This window comes from Perna viridis, chromosome 10 (genome assembly GCF_037379345.1).
Source record: "Perna viridis isolate PV_CMFRI_1.1 ecotype Kerala chromosome 10, ASM3737934v1, whole genome shotgun sequence".
Taxonomy (NCBI): Eukaryota; Metazoa; Mollusca; class Bivalvia; order Mytilida; family Mytilidae; genus Perna; species Perna viridis.
In genome coordinates, this window is record NC_142454.1 from 3221101 (window position 1) to 3241088 (window position 19988).

The 19988-nt window shown below is 34.0% G+C and overlaps 1 protein-coding gene across 2 annotated transcripts in view; it reads right to left on the reverse strand.

Moving 5' to 3' along the window:
• The window catches only part of LOC148604162 (uncharacterized), a 109978-nt gene that overhangs the window by 32620 nt on the left and 57370 nt on the right, over window positions 1-19988 (reverse strand). For both annotated transcript variants that reach the window (XM_088547862.1, XM_088547863.1), the window contains 13 exons: window positions 19714-19834; window positions 17785-17904; window positions 16601-16656; window positions 14804-14903; window positions 9042-9123; window positions 7189-7312; window positions 5610-5697; window positions 4889-5038; window positions 4123-4190; window positions 3348-3550; window positions 2176-2240; window positions 1284-1563; window positions 499-612 (listed from right to left, as the gene is read on the reverse strand). In XM_088547862.1, coding sequence (XP_088403988.1) covers window positions 499-612; window positions 1284-1563; window positions 2176-2240; window positions 3348-3550; window positions 4123-4190; window positions 4889-5038; window positions 5610-5697; window positions 7189-7312; window positions 9042-9123; window positions 14804-14903; window positions 16601-16656; window positions 17785-17904; window positions 19714-19834 — 1571 coding nt within the window. The remainder of the gene's footprint in view (window positions 1-498; window positions 613-1283; window positions 1564-2175; window positions 2241-3347; window positions 3551-4122; window positions 4191-4888; window positions 5039-5609; window positions 5698-7188; window positions 7313-9041; window positions 9124-14803; window positions 14904-16600; window positions 16657-17784; window positions 17905-19713; window positions 19835-19988) is intronic.

Sequence of the window (19988 nt, forward strand, 5' to 3'; positions counted from 1 at the left end):
TGTGAATATCTACATTCAAGGCAAATAAAATCCCATAAAATCTAAATATAAATCTTATAAGACTTTTAGCAAATTATAAGAACCATAATGTTTGCCAGTGCCGGACAATTTGACCCTAAGACATTTCAGACCACGACAACCAATAATTCTGTATGATTGCCGGACATTTCGGCCAATAGACATATCACACCATGACAATCAATATACTGCTTTAGGACAAATATCATTACAAAATTTATCATATTTGAAGGTTATAAGTATAATATATCAAATCAGAGCTGACAAAAATTATCTAACTTGTTTTTAATTAATGATTCTTCGGGAGCATTAAAAGGTAAATATAAATGTAAAACAATGAAAACAAAAAGAATCCTTCTAAAAACAAGCATCCTATTACAGCTATACAAGTTTCTAGGAGAGCACTTGAATTTATATGATAGACAGACAGACTGACAGACCATGATTAGTTTATGAAAAGAAAGGGCTCTGAAAACTCACCACTGATAGCAATAGAATGTATATTGATGTCATCGTACTGTGATCTGACTTGTGGATAACTCTTGATCTTAGAAGGAAACACCATTGGCATCTTGGTCATATCAATGTAACCATCTAAAAAAACAAATTATTTATAAATCATTTAAATCTAAATAAAAAATAAAAACATTATACCATCATAAACAACTTGGCCTGAAACTTCAGTGAGAAGTTGTTACATTCAAAGCCTCATGCTCCCTAAATCAACAACTAAAAATGTCAGTTTGTTTGTTTGTTTGTCGGGGTTTAATGTCCGAGCACAAAAATGTCAGAAATAAAATACTAAACGTAATGATCAATCAATCAACTGAACTTATGGATATTAAAACTTAAACTTTCGAATAAAGTCCATGTTTAAAAATAATTTACTAACTAAAAAAAACCGTGAGCAATACATTCTTACTTAATACCAACAACTTCCCCTTTTAAAACATGCACCTTTTGACCTCAAAATTAATTTGAATAAGAATCTTAAATAGAATGTGTATATTGGGAATATGTAATAATATATAGGTTCTGTGAAACTTCCATAAAATTCAATTCATTCAGGTAGGATGATTGAGAGATGGCTACTCCATCATGTAACCCAAGGAAGTGTGGACTGAAGAAAGGAAAGAAGGATGGAAACCCCTATCACTATATCCTCCCACTTGCAAAGAGGGGGATATAAATAACACTTTATTTTATGTATATCTACATGTATATCATCTCAATGCTGACGATGTCAATAAACTCTGACAACTAACCTTGGAAGAAACATAATCTGTGTATATCAACATTACTGAACATATTCTTAGCCACCGGGTACTTGAGAGTGCTGCCATCCAGTTGTGAGGGTAAAAGGACAACTGACCATGGAAGACTGGAGTCTCGATAGGTCAACCACTTGAGAAGGTTTCGTGAATGTGTGGTTACAATCTGCTCCTGAACAGTTGGTCTTGTTATTGACTGACCACACATACTGAAGTTAAACAATGTGGTCTTCTTCCATTCTGGATCTATCATTTCAATAGCTTCAGCACTACCCTACAAGTCAAAATGGAAAAAATATTCATATTGTAAACCAGCTAGTTTTCATGACGGAAAAACACCCAAAAAGTAAGTTGCTGCAAATTAGTTTCTTTATTGTGTAATAAGTTTATCTCATCCAAGTAAATTCCAGCAATGTTTAAACACTAAAATAATTTGGTTTACAATAGCAAAAGGAAACCAAAATTAAGGCAGATTTGTCCTGATAAGCTATGAACGCTAATGAGATATCTTTTTTGTATTCTCCATCTTGAATAAAAAGCATAACTTTTTAAAATAGATTTCAATTCAGTAGCATCCTTTTTAAGGTCATCAGTTCTTTTTTTTCTTTTAAATGTTTGTAGTTAATTACAAACTGCATTCTTATACATATTTTCATAATCTGATACTGTGAAGGAACTTTTTTCATGGGGTATCAGTTTTGTGTCTTTCATGGTTTAGTCACAAGTTTAAAATTTCCAATAAAAAGTAAAATTAATATTAAAAAACTGTGAAAAAAAAACAAACCATAAAGTATATAAACCCACAAGCTAATATACCATTCAAAGACCATAAAAACTGATACCAAGGAATAAAGTGCTTTCACTACAATTAATTAAGATTGAGTACCTTTGTGACGAGGTGAGGTGGGGCAGGTATGTAAGTTCTGTCAAGTAATGACGTGTTACTGTGCGCTGAAATAAACAACAGAAATTATCAATTAATGTAATATTTCAATAACAATTTTTTCCCCTAACTACCACTAGTTGTAGGGGTCAGTAACCAAGAACAAAAAGAAATGTGTCCATAGAAAACAAATGTTAGTAACAATGAAAGAACTTTTTAAGCAGATTAACATATCCCACATGCCTTCATGTTATACATTTAGTCCCAAAAAAAATGGTTGTCATCACTAGATTTCTGTAAAAATTAAATGTTCACTCAAATTTTATCTAAATATGAAGGAAATATGACAAATAATGAAGGATCTATCAAGGGAACAGGCAGAAATCTATGATTTAATCATAGCTTCCCCTATGAAATGTGATCCCCTATATGGAATCATGAGCATCCATGCCTTTATAATTCATCCAAGTCTAAAAAAATCAACAGAAATGATGTACAGAAATGAAGGATGTATCCAGGCAGCAACATTATGACAGCCAGGCAGACAAGTCAAGCAAATTGTACCATTAAAAACTTCCTTACATGGGGTACAATAACATTAATAAGTAAAAGCTATCATCTAGAAAATTGGAAAGGAATTTGTATTATATATGTAACTTCTATATGTACTTTATTTCCTGTACTTCCTAGTAACTGTTAACATTGTTGAGAGAATGAAGCTGTGTGTGATATTTCTCAATGATTTATGTTCAAGTTGACAGTTTAACCATAAATCTAAATGTATAAGATCAATAGTTGTGGTACTGAATAGATTGATACATCAAACTTAATTCCATTTTAATGACTGCTTGTCCAGAAATATTTAGTAACAATAAGACAACGCAGTTTGGTATATTGAGTAAAATTCTGAACAAACTTAATGCCACAAAACATTACAATCTATAATGCTTACTCTACAAAATTTCAATTCATTCTAAAAATGTTATTTATCAGTGAAGTATCAAAAGTCCTTTAAGAACCAATTTGTACACTGAAATAAGAAAGAACAGCAAACTTGTACTGGTACTTAACCTGAAAGGTGGGAGATAAAACATTCTACATAATACTAATAATAACTGACAAAGTGCCTGCTTACAGTATTTGAAGTTGTTGTAATGTAATATTTTAAGCCTTACATGATAGCAGTCTAATTTTCATATCCTCCTTTGATCCTTTCTTGATAATCTTCTCCCAATCTGCATCCTCTATTCCACATTCAAGACAGCCAACACATATCTTCTCATTCTCAGCCCCCTTCCCTGGTGGGGTATACTCAAAACAATATCCTCCACCATCATATATTTCAGAGATCACAGCATCTGCAAACTGGTCACCTGACCTATCAGAAAGGAATTGTTATTCAAATTCTTACATTAAGTAGATTGGACTTGGGACAGGAAAGTATACAATTGGAAAGTTACCATGTCACCAAAGTAGTAACATACCTGGGTTATATAATGTACACTTGGAAATTTTGGTTGCAGCTTTACTTCTGCTACTTTTCATGGTAAGAACAGAAACACACACAAAAAAAACCACTGCCATGTAGCAAAAATTTGTAACCCAGAAAAATTTATACAATATGATGAACAATTTAGAACTTGAGACTGCAGTATGGTTAATTAATCAGAAAAAAACAACATAAATAAAAAGGCATTTTATATCAAACTTCTAAGGAAAACAATACTTACATCAAGTAAAAACATCTACTAATTATGGATCTGATCTGAAGCAAAGTCACTTAGCAGTAATAAAAATTCTTTTCTAAGGTCAAGTTAAGAGTATGGTAACTATAAATTAAAAAAAAAACTTATTCCATATCAAAGTCATCTGTAGATCTATATAGTGTGACAAAACTTAAAGATAAATCAAAAATACATGTAGTAAGTAGTAAACAAAATAAAAACCTACTCTTTATCATCATCAAGTTTAACAACTACTTTCATCCCTTTTTGCAGTTTGGATGGGTACAGGAATGACTGAAAAAAAAATTGATGACAAAAATATAAATTCTAAAAAAAATATTTTAAAATGTTTCGTTTTCCTGTGGTCAATTGTAGTTGATGAAAAAAAAATTTCCAAAATTATTGTTCCTGCAATTCTGAAGATCAACAATCATTTAAATGCTAAATGTTATTTCCTGCCAAGCTTCATGACAGATAAAATTAATGAAAGCTGCAAATATCACATGCTGTCATATTGTCAACAAAGATGTACAGTCTGGAGTTTCACTATGCAATTAAAAGTGAGGCTTCACATGAAATTACTTGTGAGAAGAATTTCCCCAGATTTATTTTTGTAGAGGAGTCAATAATGTAATAAGATTGTATATCATGCTTGTAATAAAATTTGGATATCATAAAAAAATATACTGAAGTGCCAGCATATTACATTGTACATTCAAATATATAAAAATCACAAAACATGACCTAAACATGAAGACATGAAACAAAGACAATATACATACACAATGTAGTGAACTCAATTAAATAGATAACACAAATAAGACATATCTACATATGATTTCCTACAATCACATCAAGTTTACTGAAATTCCAAAAAAGTTTAATGAGTTGTGCTAAAAGATTGTCAGCACAGACAGACAGACATTTTTATTATTATATACCGACTTTGTTATTGGGGCATAAAGCAGCAAAAGTAACTAAATATTACTTACCGGACACTTTGGTCTCCTGATGATACAGTCATAGGATTTGGCCTGTTTGTCTAGATGCTGCATACTTAACATATATCTCCCCCTCTTCAACAAGTAAGAGTCTACCAATACAGAATTCTTAAATACTTCCAATTTATATCCATCTCTCAACTGTAAATTAAATAATATATTCCTATATCTTGTCAATAAAAATTGAAGTATAGATGAATTGGAATAAATGTATATATTTTGAAATAGATAAAACAGACCATAGAACATTGAGTATAAATTACTAACCTGAAAGCAAAACAAGATTTGTTTTAGGGCACAGAAAAAATAGACAAATAAACATTATACAAGAAAAAAAAATCCCAGACTAAACGAGCTATAGAAATTTGTCCATATGGTTGAGAGGACTTGGGAAAGAGAAACAGTATAATTTTTGAGGTAATGACTTTAATCACAAGATGAAAGATCATTGCTCCAAAACTTAATCAGAAACAAGTCATGATCATGTGTAATCCGGACGGATGGACAGATGGATGGACTGACAGACAGGGGTAAATTAGTATGCCCGCCAACAATTTGTCGTTGTATATGAAATTTTGGGATTATGACTGGTGGGTACCAAATTTTATTTTTTTAAATTCTATTCATGTAATTTTGCAGGAATAACGATTACCATATTTATTTAATGGAATTATTTTAAATATTTGTAATTTTAAATTGTTCTTCAACTTACTTTCCTCTCATCAATGACTAAGTTATCATTGAATTGTTGTAAAGCATCAATATCACCCAATCCTGAGGTTTTTATTGTTAGACCTAACCTGTAAAAAAATAAAAGGAGAGGTTGAGACCTCATCATACATGTAAACCCATCGTATAAAATCAATATCACCTAATCCTGGAGTTCTTATTGATAGACCCAACTTGGAAAATATAATTAGAGAAGGTTAGACCCCATAATACATGTAAATCAAGTATAAAGCATCAATATCACCCAATTCTCATACTGATAGACCCAATCTGAAAAAAAAAATGAAAGGAGAGGATACCACCCCATAAAACATTTAAACCTACCATATATTCATTGAGGAACTTGGGCTGTGGTCATAGGTTTTACCTTCAAAATTCAAAAGCAGGAGATCTCTCTCTCAAAATCTTCTCAAAGCAGGATATTTGCAGATTTTTATGTTTTTTGTGAAATGTTTTGACAAGAATTGAAGTAAATTATTACGATAAGCAAAATAATCATATAAGACAAGAGAAATTTCCAAATACACCTTAATCTCCATCTTTGACACGAGCACTTTACAAGGAGACTGATGAAAGCAAGATGATTCACACTTTTTCTATTTGTAAATGACTATTTAGAACTGGTTTCATGTATATTTCCCCAATCATCTGTACTTCACAAAAAGTGATACAAATTAAGACGAACGGTATTTGAAATAAAAATCTTCTTTGAGCAATTTTCATTGAAAACCAATGAGGGAGGCAGGTATATCTTTTAACATTTTTATTGCCCCCAAAATGAACCCTTGTGTAGAAAAGGGAAGACTTGAAAACAAAGATATCATTTTTGTATGTATGAGGTGTGTAGTGTTATTTTTCTCTATTTGAAACTAATTATGATGGCAAATGAACTATTTCCAATAACAATGGGATGCATCTAAAGCAATGATATATTCAATCATCAGATAGATCAACTAAACCAGTAGAATATTACAATTTTCCAATTTAGATTTGATAATTTGCTCAAAATGACACTGAAGTTGTTTCTTTACTACAATCAGTGGAATGATGCAATATTTTTTCAGTTGAAGGAAAATCCTTTCTGAAAGAGAGGGACAACTGTAAAATTTTCTGCAATGACTGACACAACAGAAAATACAAGTGTACAGTATACTAAGATTTTATTAAGTTACTCAGGTCATATTTCAAGGTGGGTTAGCTACCATACTATTTTTTTCTATTTTATCAAAGTTTTTAAACAAAATAGCTAAAAAAACTGGTATGTATAATTTTTTCACTTTTGTCTAACCACAAATCAAATTTACCAACACCATGTAAAATTTCCTTTAAAAACTTAATACTCTCAAATTCAACTAATAAACCCATAAACCAACACTGTACTTATCATTAATGCCACAAACCAACACTGTACTTATCATTAATGCCACAAACCAACACTGTACTTATCATTAATGCCACAAACCAACACTGTACTTATCATTAATGCCACAAACCAACACTGTACTTATTATTAATGCCACAAACCACAAACATTGTACATTAACCAGCACACATCAACTTACTTATGAGAATAAGTACTGCTAGCACTGGCAGCTTCATACAGCACAGAAATCTCTTCAGTTGTATACTCCTTCACTTGTTCAATAGAAATCCAGTTAATGGACACAGTATCTTCTTTCAAAGAAGCTAGAAATAATTAGAAATACTGTAAAAAACAAGTTCATATAATACAAGTGTGGACTTAAACAAATGTTGAACCTTTAAGTTAAAGTGAAAGTATTACTGTTTGTGGGGTACCAGTTTTTGTGGTTTTTGAGGGTTTGGTAAATCACGAAATTTAGTTCCCAACTAAAAGAAAATTACCCATTCATTAGTATGATGGAGTTGTCAAATCAATGAATTCAAGAATCTATGAACTGATGCATTTTCTCTAAACCATGAAAATTGGTACCCATGAATAAAAGTACTTTAACAGTAGATAATTTTCCCAATAGTGACGTGACAGAAGGTCACCATAACATGCCTTAACTCCAATAAAACTCCAATAAAACTCATCATTAAAATCTAATAAGTGTTTTGTAGGTGCTGCAATTGCTAAGTTTTAAACATTAGCATATCTGCAAGTATCCTTCCTCTGGATTTCTAACGAACCTTAAGAAAGATGGTGTATAGGTTAACTTTTAATTTTAAGTTTTAACTTGTTCAATAACTAATTTAGATAATCTTCCTTTGTTTGAGCCTAATTTTGACCATGAAATGTTATTATCACCAGACAATTATCATTTTTCTCCATGCATAACTATATATGATGCATAAACTTCTTTTAAAACTTCATAAAAATCCATCAACCAGTTTAAGAGGAGTTGAACTTTTAAGATTGTAACATGTAAAAACTTTTGATCAATTGAATTATCATCCTTTGCAAGTCTTTTAAAAAAATTACCTTCCTACATAAAAAAAGACTTAAAAAACAAACCCTTATGCCAAAAAAAACAAAGTTCTTAGCTCTTTAACATTTTACAAGTAGGATGATCTTGGTTGAAATAGTTCAGGGTAAAAGGTCTTGCCAAATAAACTTTGGGAGGGGGAGGGCAGCTTACCTGGGGCCCCAAATTTTTTTCTCAAGAAAAAGTTTATAAAATGGTGATTAAATTCAAATGCTAACAATATTGGTTTGATTATGTATCAAACTATATTAATATATGAGTATTGTCCATATTTTTAACATTAAGAAATTTAATATTTCGAAACATTTCCAATTTCATAAGGGTGGGCTCTGGGCTACATGGACTTCTTGGATTTACATACTTTTTCAGATGATGAAAGAAACAAAATGTAATTGAATGTGTGATTGTGCTAGACATACCCCATACATACATGAAATTGATATTGTACAGCAACAAAAATCATTTATAGTTACATGTATATGATCTTATTTATGCAAACATGAATATGCTAAACACTGTTTTCACTATAATTGACATTCATATATGTATATTTATGTGCATAATCTTTTTATTGTAATAATTCTGCCCCCCCCCCTCCCCCCCCGCCCCCTTAATTATGGAAATAAACTATTTGTATCTTGTATCTATATCAGTGGGAGCCAAGATTTTGTGATGAAAGTGTTCTCTATCATTCTATATGGTGAAAACTAAGAAAGTCCCAAGAAACAGGAAGTTAGTATCAAATGGCAACCAAAACTACTTACAACACATGCCCCATCTATATAAAGTCACATACCAAATTTGAAATCAATTCATTCAATGGAAGTGAAGATAGTTGCAATGAAATTCTAAAGAACAGAATTATGGACAGACAAGGTGATTCCAATAAACTCATTAAGTGGGGGTATAGTAACACAAATCATTAACTTCTTACTGCATTCATTACTGATATACATAAAATAACCCACCTTCCTTTTTCAAGAAAAGTGGAACAGTTTCATTTGGTCCTATGGAGCCAACAAAATTAGTCAGTAATGCATTTGGAGTTATCTGAAAAATAAAAAAGATCTTTAAAAATGTGGTATAATGTTGATATCATCATTTACACATAAACTAATATGTGAAATAATCAGTATTTACACAATTGATCAATATATAGTTAAACAGTTCTAACACTTATCCTCTACTTAGGTCTAAAAATATAATAAATGCAATTGAATAAAAAAAATCAACACTGAACACATGACTTATAAGAAATACAATTAAGTTTAAGTTAAAAACAACTCAACTATAGCAAGTACATAGAGACAATAAACAGCTTCACAGAGTGCAGCATGATACAACTGCAGCATATCAGCCTGTTTTCACTGAGGGGCAAGTGTGGATACAATATAAGTTTTTGACACACTGTGGCATAGGGATTTATAGTATGTTATGGTCACAACAACTGCTTTGGAATGTAGCATATAATTTCAAATTCAGTTAAAGAACATAGCCAAAAACATAATTTACACCATAGCCAAAAAGACAACTTACATCATAGCTAAAAATTTAACTTATACAATAGCTAAAAAGATAACTTATACCATAGCCAAAAAACACAACTTACATCATAGCAACAAGAAATGGTAACATGTAATACATGATACCAAACTGAACAATAATTCTAATTAAGGGAGCCAAGATTTATGCAACACAAATTTTGCTTGTTAATACAAAAGTTGGAAATTTCAAAGTTCCATAAAACAGATAAAAGAGAGAAACAAAAATTGTTACAACATGATTCAGTTTTCATGGTATAATTTTTCCCTAATAAAAACTCCTTTCTAACAGCTATTTTATTGATAAATGTATGGGAGGGTTGGAAGGCAGGTTTTTATTGATGTATGGGAGGGTTGGAAGGCAGGTTTTTATTGATGTATGGGAGGGTTGGAAGGCAGTGTTTTTATTGATGTATGGGAGGGTTGGAAGGCAGGTTTTTATTGATGTATGGGAGGGTTGGAAGGCAGGTTTTTATTGATGTATGGGAGGGTTGGAAGGCAGGTTTTTATTGATGTATGGGAGGGTTGGAAGGCAGTGTTTTTATTGATGTATGGGAGGGTTGGAAGGCAGGTTTTTATTGATGTATGGGAGGGTTGGAAGGCAGGTTTTTATTGATGTATGGGAGGGTTGGAAGGCAGGTTTTTATTGATGTATGGGAGGGTTGGAAGGCAGTGTTTTTATTGATGTATGGGAGGGTTGGAAGGCAGTGTTTTTATTGATGTATGGGAGGGTTGGAAGGCAGGTTTTTATTGATGTATGGGAGGGTTGGAAGGCAGTGTTTTTATTGATGTATGGGAGGGTTGGAAGGCAGGTTTTTATTGATGTATGGGAGGGTTGGAAGGCAGTGTTTTTATTGATGTATGGGAGGGTTGGAAGGCAGTGTTTTTATTGATGTATGGGAGGGTTGGAAGGCAGGTTTTTATTGATGTATGGGAGGGTTGGAAGGCAGTGTTTTTATTGATGTATGGGAGGGTTGGAAGGCAGGTTTTTATTGATGTATGGGAGGGTTGGAAGGCAGTGTTTTTATTGATGTATGGGAGGGTTGGAAGGCAGGTTTTTATTGATGTATGGGAGGGTTGGAAGGCAGTGTTTTTATTGATGTATGGGAGGGTTGGAAGGCAGTGTTTTTATTGATGTATGGGAGGGTTGGAAGGCAGTGTTTTTATTGATGTATGGGAGGGTTGGAAGGCAGGTTTTTATTGATGTATGGGAGGGTTGGAAGGCAGTGTTTTTATTGATGTATGGGAGGGTTGGAAGGCAGTGTTTTTATTGATGTATGGGAGGGTTGGAAGGCAGGTTTTTATTGATGTATGGGAGGGTTGGAAGGCAGTGTTTTTATTGATGTATGGGAGGGTTGGAAGGCAGGTTTTTATTGATGTATGGGAGGGTTGGAAGGCAGTGTTTTTATTGATGTATGGGAGGGTTGGAAGGCAGTGTTTTTATTGATGTATGGGAGGGTTGGAAGGCAGGTTTTTATTGATGTATGGGAGGGTTGGAAGGCAGTGTTTTTATTGATGTATGGGAGGGTTGGAAGGCAGTGTTTTTATTGATGTATGGGAGGGTTGGAAGGCAGTGTTTTTATTGATGTATGGGAGGGTTGGAAGGCAGTGTTTTTATTGATGTATGGGAGGGTTGGAAGGCAGGTTTTTATTGATGTATGGGAGGGTTGGAAGGCAGTGTTTTTATTGATGTATGGGAGGGTTGGAAGGCAGTGTTTTTATTGATGTATGGGAGGGTTGGAAGGCAGGTTTTTATTGATGTATGGGAGGGTTGGAAGGCAGTGTTTTTATTGATGTATGGGAGGGTTGGAAGGCAGGTTTTTATTGATGTATGGGAGGGTTGGAAGGCAGTGTTTTTATTGATGTATGGGAGGGTTGGAAGGCAGTGTTTTTATTGATGTATGGGAGGGTTGGAAGGCAGGTTTTTATTGATGTATGGGAGGGTTGGAAGGCAGTGTTTTTATTGATGTATGGGAGGGTTGGAAGGCAGTGTTTTTATTGATGTATGGGAGGGTTGGAAGGCAGTGTTTTTATTGATGTATGGGAGGGTTGGAAGGCAGTGTTTTTATTGATGTATGGGAGGGTTGGAAGGCAGGTTTTTATTGATGTATGGGAGGGTTGGAAGGCAGTGTTTTTATTGATGTATGGGAGGGTTGGAAGGCAGTGTTTTTATTGATGTATGGGAGGGTTGGAAGGCAGTGTTTTTATTGATGTATGGGAGGGTTGGAAGGCAGGTTTTTATTGATGTATGGGAGGGTTGGAAGGCAGTGTTTTTATTGATGTATGGGAGGGTTGGAAGGCAGGTTTTTATTGATGTATGGGAGGGTTGGAAGGCAGTGTTTTTATTGATGTATGGGAGGGTTGGAAGGCAGTGTTTTTATTGATGTATGGGAGGGTTGGAAGGCAGTGTTTTTATTGATGTATGGGAGGGTTGGAAGGCAGGTTTTTATTGATGTATGGGAGGGTTGGAAGGCAGTGTTTTTATTGATGTATGGGAGGGTTGGAAGGCAGTGTTTTTATTGATGTATGGGAGGGTTGGAAGGCAGTGTTTTTATTGATGTATGGGAGGGTTGGAAGGCAGTGTTTTTATTGATGTATGGGAGGGTTGGAAGGCAGTGTTTTTATTGATGTATGGGAGGGTTGGAAGGCAGTGTTTTTATTGATGTATGGGAGGGTTGGAAGGCAGTGTTTTTATTGATGTATGGGAGGGTTGGAAGGCAGTGTTTTTATTGATGTATGGGAGGGTTGGAAGGCAGGTTTTTATTGATGTATGGGAGGGTTGGAAGGCAGTGTTTTTATTGATGTATGGGAGGGTTGGAAGGCAGTGTTTTTATTGATGTATGGGAGGGTTGGAAGGCAGTGTTTTTATTGATGTATGGGAGGGTTGGAAGGCAGTGTTTTTATTGATGTATGGGAGGGTTGGAAGGCAGGTTTTTATTGATGTATGGGAGGGTTGGAAGGCAGTGTTTTTATTGATGTATGGGAGGGTTGGAAGGCAGTGTTTTTATTGATGTATGGGAGGGTTGGAAGGCAGTGTTTTTATTGATGTATGGGAGGGTTGGAAGGCAGTGTTTTTATTGATGTATGGGAGGGTTGGAAGGCAGTGTTTTTATTGATGTATGGGAGGGTTGGAAGGCAGTGTTTTTATTGATGTATGGGAGGGTTGGAAGGCAGGTTTTTATTGATGTATGGGAGGGTTGGAAGGCAGTGTTTTTATTGATGTATGGGAGGGTTGGAAGGCAGTGTTTTTATTGATGTATGGGAGGGTTGGAAGGCAGTGTTTTTATTGATGTATGGGAGGGTTGGAAGGCAGTGTTTTTATTGATGTATGGGAGGGTTGGAAGGCAGTGTTTTTATTGATGTATGGGAGGGTTGGAAGGCAGGTTTTTATTGATGTATGGGAGGGTTGGAAGGCAGTGTTTTTATTGATGTATGGGAGGGTTGGAAGGCAGGTTTTTATTGATGTATGGGAGGGTTGGAAGGCAGTGTTTTTATTGATGTATGGGAGGGTTGGAAGGCAGGTTTTTATTGATGTATGGGAGGGTTGGAAGGCAGGTTTTTATTGATGTATGGGAGGGTTGGAAGGCAGGTTTTTATTGATGTATGGGAGGGTTGGAAGGCAGGTTTTTATTGATGTATGGGAGGGTTGGAAGGCAGTGTTTTTATTGATGTATGGGAGGGTTGGAAGGCAGGTTTTTATTGATGTATGGGAGGGTTGGAAGGCAGGTTTTTATTGATGTATGGGAGGGTTGGAAGGCAGTGTTTTGATTGATGTATGGGAGGGTTGGAAGGCAGGTTTTTATTGATGTATGGGAGGGTTGGAAGGCAGGTTTTTATTGATGTATGGGAGGGTTGGAAGGCAGTGTTTTTATTGATGTATGGGAGGGTTGGAAGGCAGGTTTTTATTGATGTATGGGAGGGTTGGAAGGCAGGTTTTTATTGATGTATGGGAGGGTTGGAAGGCAGGTTTTTATTGATGTATGGGAGGGTTGGAAGGCAGGTTTTTATTGATGTATGGGAGGGTTGGAAGGCAGTGTTTTTTTTGATGTATGGGAGGGTTGGAAGGCAGGTTTTTATTGATGTATGGGAGGGTTGGAAGGCAGGTTTTTATTGATGTATGGGAGGGTTGGAAGGCAGGTTTTTATTGATGTATGGGAGGGTTGGAAGGCAGGTTTTTATTGATGTATGGGAGGGTTGGAAGGCAGTGTTTTTATTGATGTATGGGAGGGTTGGAAGGCAGGTTTTTATTGATGTATGGGAGGGTTGGAAGGCAGGTTTTTATTGATGTATGGGAGGGTTGGAAGGCAGTGTTTTTATTGATGTATGGGAGGGTTGGAAGGCAGTGTTTTTATTGATGTATGGGAGGGTTGGAAGGCAGTGTTTTTATTGATGTATGGGAGGGTTGGAAGGCAGTGTTTTTATTGATGTATGGGAGGGTTGGAAGGCAGTGTTTTTATTGATGTATGGGAGGGTTGGAAGGCAGTGTTTTTATTGATGTATGGGAGGGTTGGAAGGCAGTGTTTTTATTGATGTATGGGAGGGTTGGAAGGCAGTGTTTTTATTGATGTATGGGAGGGTTGGAAGGCAGGTTTTTATTGATGTATGGGAGGGTTGGAAGGCAGGTTTTTATTGATGTATGGGAGGGTTGGAAGGCAGGTTTTTATTGATGTATGGGAGGGTTGGAAGCCAGGTTTTTTTTTTGTGACCCAACCACCCATACATATTTTGTAAAGATTAATGCAACTCCTAAATTTCTCTTATCCTGTGCAAAATGTGAAAAAAAAACCTTTTTTACAAAATAACTCAATAAAAAATTCAATAACTCAAAAGTAAAATAAAGAATCATCGCAAAAAAATACACATATCTTCAGATTGATATAACCAACAAGTGTATAAAGTTTTATGCAATAATCAAAAATAGTTTCTGAAATATAATGTGACATGTGAATTAACACCCCCTTTTTACAAAAAAACTCATTAACACAAAAAAGAAATATTGAAACATCACCAAAAAGTATACAATTAAGTTTTGAGAAATTTGGATAAGTTGTTCTCAAGTTACAGTGGGACATGTTATGGACAGACAGACAGCAGGATGCTGGATGTTTGTATAGTATAATATGTTCTGTCAATATTGAAGGACGTTTAAAAACATAACTTATAACAACATAACTAAAAACATAACTTACAACATAGCCAATGATAAACTTTGTTGGGTTGTGAAGTATCAGCCAGCCACAATGGGTGTTTGTATATCCCTTCTTTGTCAAGCTGACATTTCTGGCAGGACTACAGAGGTAAAGAAGTATTGCAGCATTTAATTACAATTCATTTTTTCTTTGTTTATAAATTGACTTCTGTTGAGTTTATTAAAATAAAATGAGGGATGTGTGTGTGAGGAGAAAGTTACTAGCTAGAGAAACCTTATCATAAGATATGCCACTTATTTTTATTTGGATGTAGTTCTGGTTCATAGTGGACAGTGTCTATTTTTTGCTACATTTTAATGTAATGAGAAATATTGGGTAGTTCTGAACCAGACCTGATTATGAGTTCAACAAACAAAGCAGATATTGGCAAAATCGGAATCTAATATACATTAAAAAAATCATAATGGTAAAAATCTATATTTAAAAAAGCAGAATTTTGCTTTAAAGTGGAAGAAATTCAGGTTTGCTAATCACTTTCTGCCAGACTGATCTCAGACCCCTCAATGGTTTTAATGCCATAAGTTATTTGTATTAATTACTGATATGGAAACTATAAGCCAAAGTGATGAGTTTTATTCATGTGAAATTATTCATCATTAAAGTTTCCTTAATTCATTTTAAAAACAGAAAAATGCACAATTTATAGAATCACTGATGCATAATGTCACAAACTTAATATATATTTTTTTTTAAATTGATCTCTGAGGCAAGAATCAACATTGAAGGAATTTTCATCAAATCAAATGAAAATTAGAGAAATATGAGCAATTCACATTAATGATATCCCAACTTAAATAGAACTTCAAACATGTTAAGGTCTCACTAACCACTTCCGGGTCAAATGGCCACCCCTATGTAGTACCAAAAACACACTGAACCTAAAAATATGCATTATAAGTGCATTATTTGTGTGTATTCTGATCAAAAGTAGTCAAAATAAAGCTGAGAATGTGTACTTTAAAATCATATTTTTAATTTACAACAAAAATGTATGAAAATTGTTTACATGTGTGAGTAATTTGCCTCCATGCTGTCAGTTAGCAGAAAAGGTAAAAATGTTTACTTTCAGTATTTTTTATTCAGGTAAATTTTGTGAAGAATTTCTATAGTCATCGTACCATTAGAATAATGATTTTGAAAGCCTTATTTTCCAAGTTTCACAATGGTACGCAACTTTAAGTGTCATTTGTCCTGGGAATTCACAGTGAAACACTGAAAATTACTTGTTTAACATGTAAAGTAATGGAAACATTAGAAGTGGTTAGTGAGACCTAAAACCTTTAGTTCTAATATATTCCCCCTAGCAAGCATCTGATAACAATAATTTCCTTCATATACATTTATTTGTAAAGCATTAACTTCCTGTAAAGTTTCATCAATATTCATCCGGTAATTTACCAGGAGTTTCCTATACTAGATGTGTACATGAAACACCTTTAAGTTATCTCCCCTTGTCATTCTTCTTTATTATCTACTTTTGTTGTCGGGCCTTTCAGAGCTTACTTAAAGGTGTGTTTACACTTGAAGACCTTTTTTGTGATCTCTGAAAGTATTTTCTATTTTATATTTAGGTGAAATGCTGGTACATTTGTTGCATTCACCATATCCATTCTTTTTCTATTAAATTAGTTTATTTAGCCTTGCAGAGAAGTCATAAAATTTAATAATATAAAATAACTATACAGTAAAAATATAATAGTTTCATCAAAAGCAATGGAATGCTTTAGGAGAAATTACACTTACAAGCTGTGAACATACAAAAATCAATGCACTCACCTTATCCATAGATTTCCATATTTGTACGTATTGAAAGCTTGTGGTTTGACAGGAACCTGTAAATATATAAGATTAGCTCAAAAGATGTATATCAGATGACTTCTGATACAAACCAATAAAAAAATGACAATATAATACATTAAGGAACCAGATGTCAGTGTTAATTTTTTCATTTTACTTTTACTTTTGCAAAATTAACAACTGATTTAAAATTGGAAAACATGAAACTTTCAACTTTAATGATGCAGGATTATTCTCAAAATCGTAAAAATTAAAATCACATTTTGGACATAAATAAGATAAAACACTCATTTGAACAGACGGTAATATTTGTAAATAAATCTTTAAATTGTTAATTAAATCACAGTGCAGACTGGCTATTGCTGAATAAAGCAGGACAGATAAATAGTGTGCAATGTTAACCATCTCACCTTGACTTTTCACCTTTTGATATTATCAAAATTTTTCAAATAAGCAATTTCATCAAAATCAAAAAAGTAATGCAAGGAAAACCAATGTGGAAATAAAAACTTGAAGTATCAATAATGGAATTCTGCATTCCCTGATTTCAAAATTAATAAAAGAACAGCGTTTCAATATTCCCTGCAAAAAAAAGTGTGAAAAAATTAAAATTCACTGAAATTTTCTAAGTCAAAGGGCCATAACTTCAGTAAAAATCATTTAACCGTAACCAAAGTCGAACTTAATCTGTAACTCTTCATAATAAGGCCACACACAAAAAGCAAACTTATTTGGTAAAAGCATTACAAAAAAAGTGTGGAAAATGCGGACGGACGGATGGATGGACACCCGGTATTTCCATGTCTCCGCGCACCGTGACTGAGGGACCAAATAAAAATCATCAATAAATATTACGTAAGGTGTATTTCTTTTTAGAAGTGCTACAATTCATAGGAAATATACTTACAGTCAGAAATTTGACAACTGTCATAGGGACATTATGTTGGAAAGCATGAATCTTCATTGTCGTCATGGAAACATTTGTTAATATGTCAAATGAAGTGCCAATTTCAGGGTTATGTGGATTATTATGACATCCTTAAAGTTTCAATGGAAGATAAGGTCATGTTCATTATGAGATCAATTCACTTGTATTGATCTGCCAAGGTTATTTGCACTGACCATTGCCATTTCCAGAAGACATACCGTACTTTGCTACTTACATGCTCAGGATCTTGAGTCCATGGATCCTTTTCTAGTAGCTTGACACATTCACCAACAGAATGCATCCCAATTGCAGGCCAATAACCACCTCTAGGAACATTGATCTTAATCTCCTTTACCTAGAGTAGAAATTAATAGGAATCATTAGAGAAAGGTATGTTACTATCACCTGAAATTGATAGGAATCGTTTGACCAAAAGCATGTTGCTGTCATCTGAAATCAAAGGGTATTGTTAGCTCAAAAGTATGTTACTATCACCTGAAATTAAAAGAAATTGTTAGAGGAAAGGTATGTCACTGTTACATTTTGATTAAATCTATATAAGCATAAACTAATTCATTGTCTGAAAAGGCATCAAAATAGCAATGTCTGGTTAAATAATATAAGTTGACCTTCCTAATTTTCACAACTGTTTCTCTTTGACTTTAAAGGCTGAGGAACATTTATGGGATAAATTTGGCTCCCTTAATTTTTTTGAAAATTGATGTTTGAGTTGCAGGAAACTTTTACTTGCTGAACTAAAGTGTTTAACCTAAAGTTTGGTTGTCTATATAAATGCTGAGAGAATGACAAGGTTACTAATACTGCGGCATTAAAGTTATTCGAATAAATACAATACATCTACATTTCAAGCCTCCAATTTTAAGTCAATATCCCATTAAAGAACAAGCTTTAAACATTCCCCATTAGACTGATAGGTTTAATTACCATACAAAACGAAAGAAGGACAGACAACCCTATTACTATCCAATCTTGGCATTGCTCTATGAAGGAAGGAAGGACAGACACCCCTATTGCTATCCAATCTTGGCATTGCTCTACGAAGGAAGGAAGGAAGGACAGACACCCCCATTGCTATCCAATCTTGGCATTGCTCTATGAAGGAAGGAAGGAAGGAAGGAAGGAAGGAAGGACAGACACCACTATTGCTATCCAATCTTGGCATTGCTCTATGAAGGAAGGAAGGAAGGAAGGAAGGACAGACACCCCTATTGCTATCCAAACTTGGCATTGCTCTATGAAGGAAGGATTGACAGACACCCATATTACTATCCAATCTTGGCATTGCTCTATGAAGGAAGGAAGACAGGACAGACACCCCTATTGCTATCCAATCCTGGCATTTCTCTATGAAGGAAGGAAGGATAGAAGGACAGACACCCCTATTACTATCCAATCTTGGAATTGCCCTATAAAGGAAGGAAGGAAGGAAGGAAGGAAGGACAGACACCCCTATTACTATCCAATCTTGGCATTGCTCTATGTAACAAAAGGTAGGAAGGACAGACACCCCTTTTACTATCCAATCTTTACAGATCTTGAATTAACAGTTGAGACAAAAAATGATTTAAAATACAGTGTGAATATAATAATAGAATTAGAAATGAGAAAAAAGATTCATGTAATTTTATATTTTGAAAGACAAAGGCTTTCATTTAATCAATGATTATATATGGGAGTAAAGGTAAACTTGAACTATACCACATCAGTAGCGAACGCATACCAAAACTCACATGAGATGTCAAGTGGGGGTGGAAGGACCCAGTGCACATCCTAAAATGGGGGGGATTTAGTGTGAAATTTTTTTTTCAGGAATTCTTCCCTAAATACTTTCTTGACTCACTTTGCTTAGCCTTCAATTTACACCCGAAAAATAAAATTCTAGTTTAAGTGTTTATACATTTTCCAGAATCCAAGGACCATCATTTCTTTGAAAATGTGTCGAGCAGATGAAAACTTAAACCTGTACTATAACACATAATAAAATTCAACTTCATATCTACAAACTTTCTGAAAAAAAAGTCCAGAAAACTGTTTGCTATAAATTAAGGGAATAACATAATGATAGAAAGGTTGGAATTGTGGTGCATAAAAATACTCAAAACCTTTAGTGAAAACATATCTTGTAAAGTAATGTCATGCATACTTGTACATCGTTCTTGTAAAACACCAGCTGCCTGGTAGTCACATCACAAAACATTGACATCACATCTCCTTTCTGACACTTAACAACATGTGAATTGGCAAATCCAGCCTCTATGAATATGCTAGAAAATGAATGATGATGCCATAAGATTTATATTTGCAAAAAATGTGAAAGTAATATGAAATTAAATGAAGTTAATATTTTAAAATAACAAAATTCCAAAAAATATTCTGTGAATTCAAAATTTCAGGCATTATGATAAAACAAAATGTTGC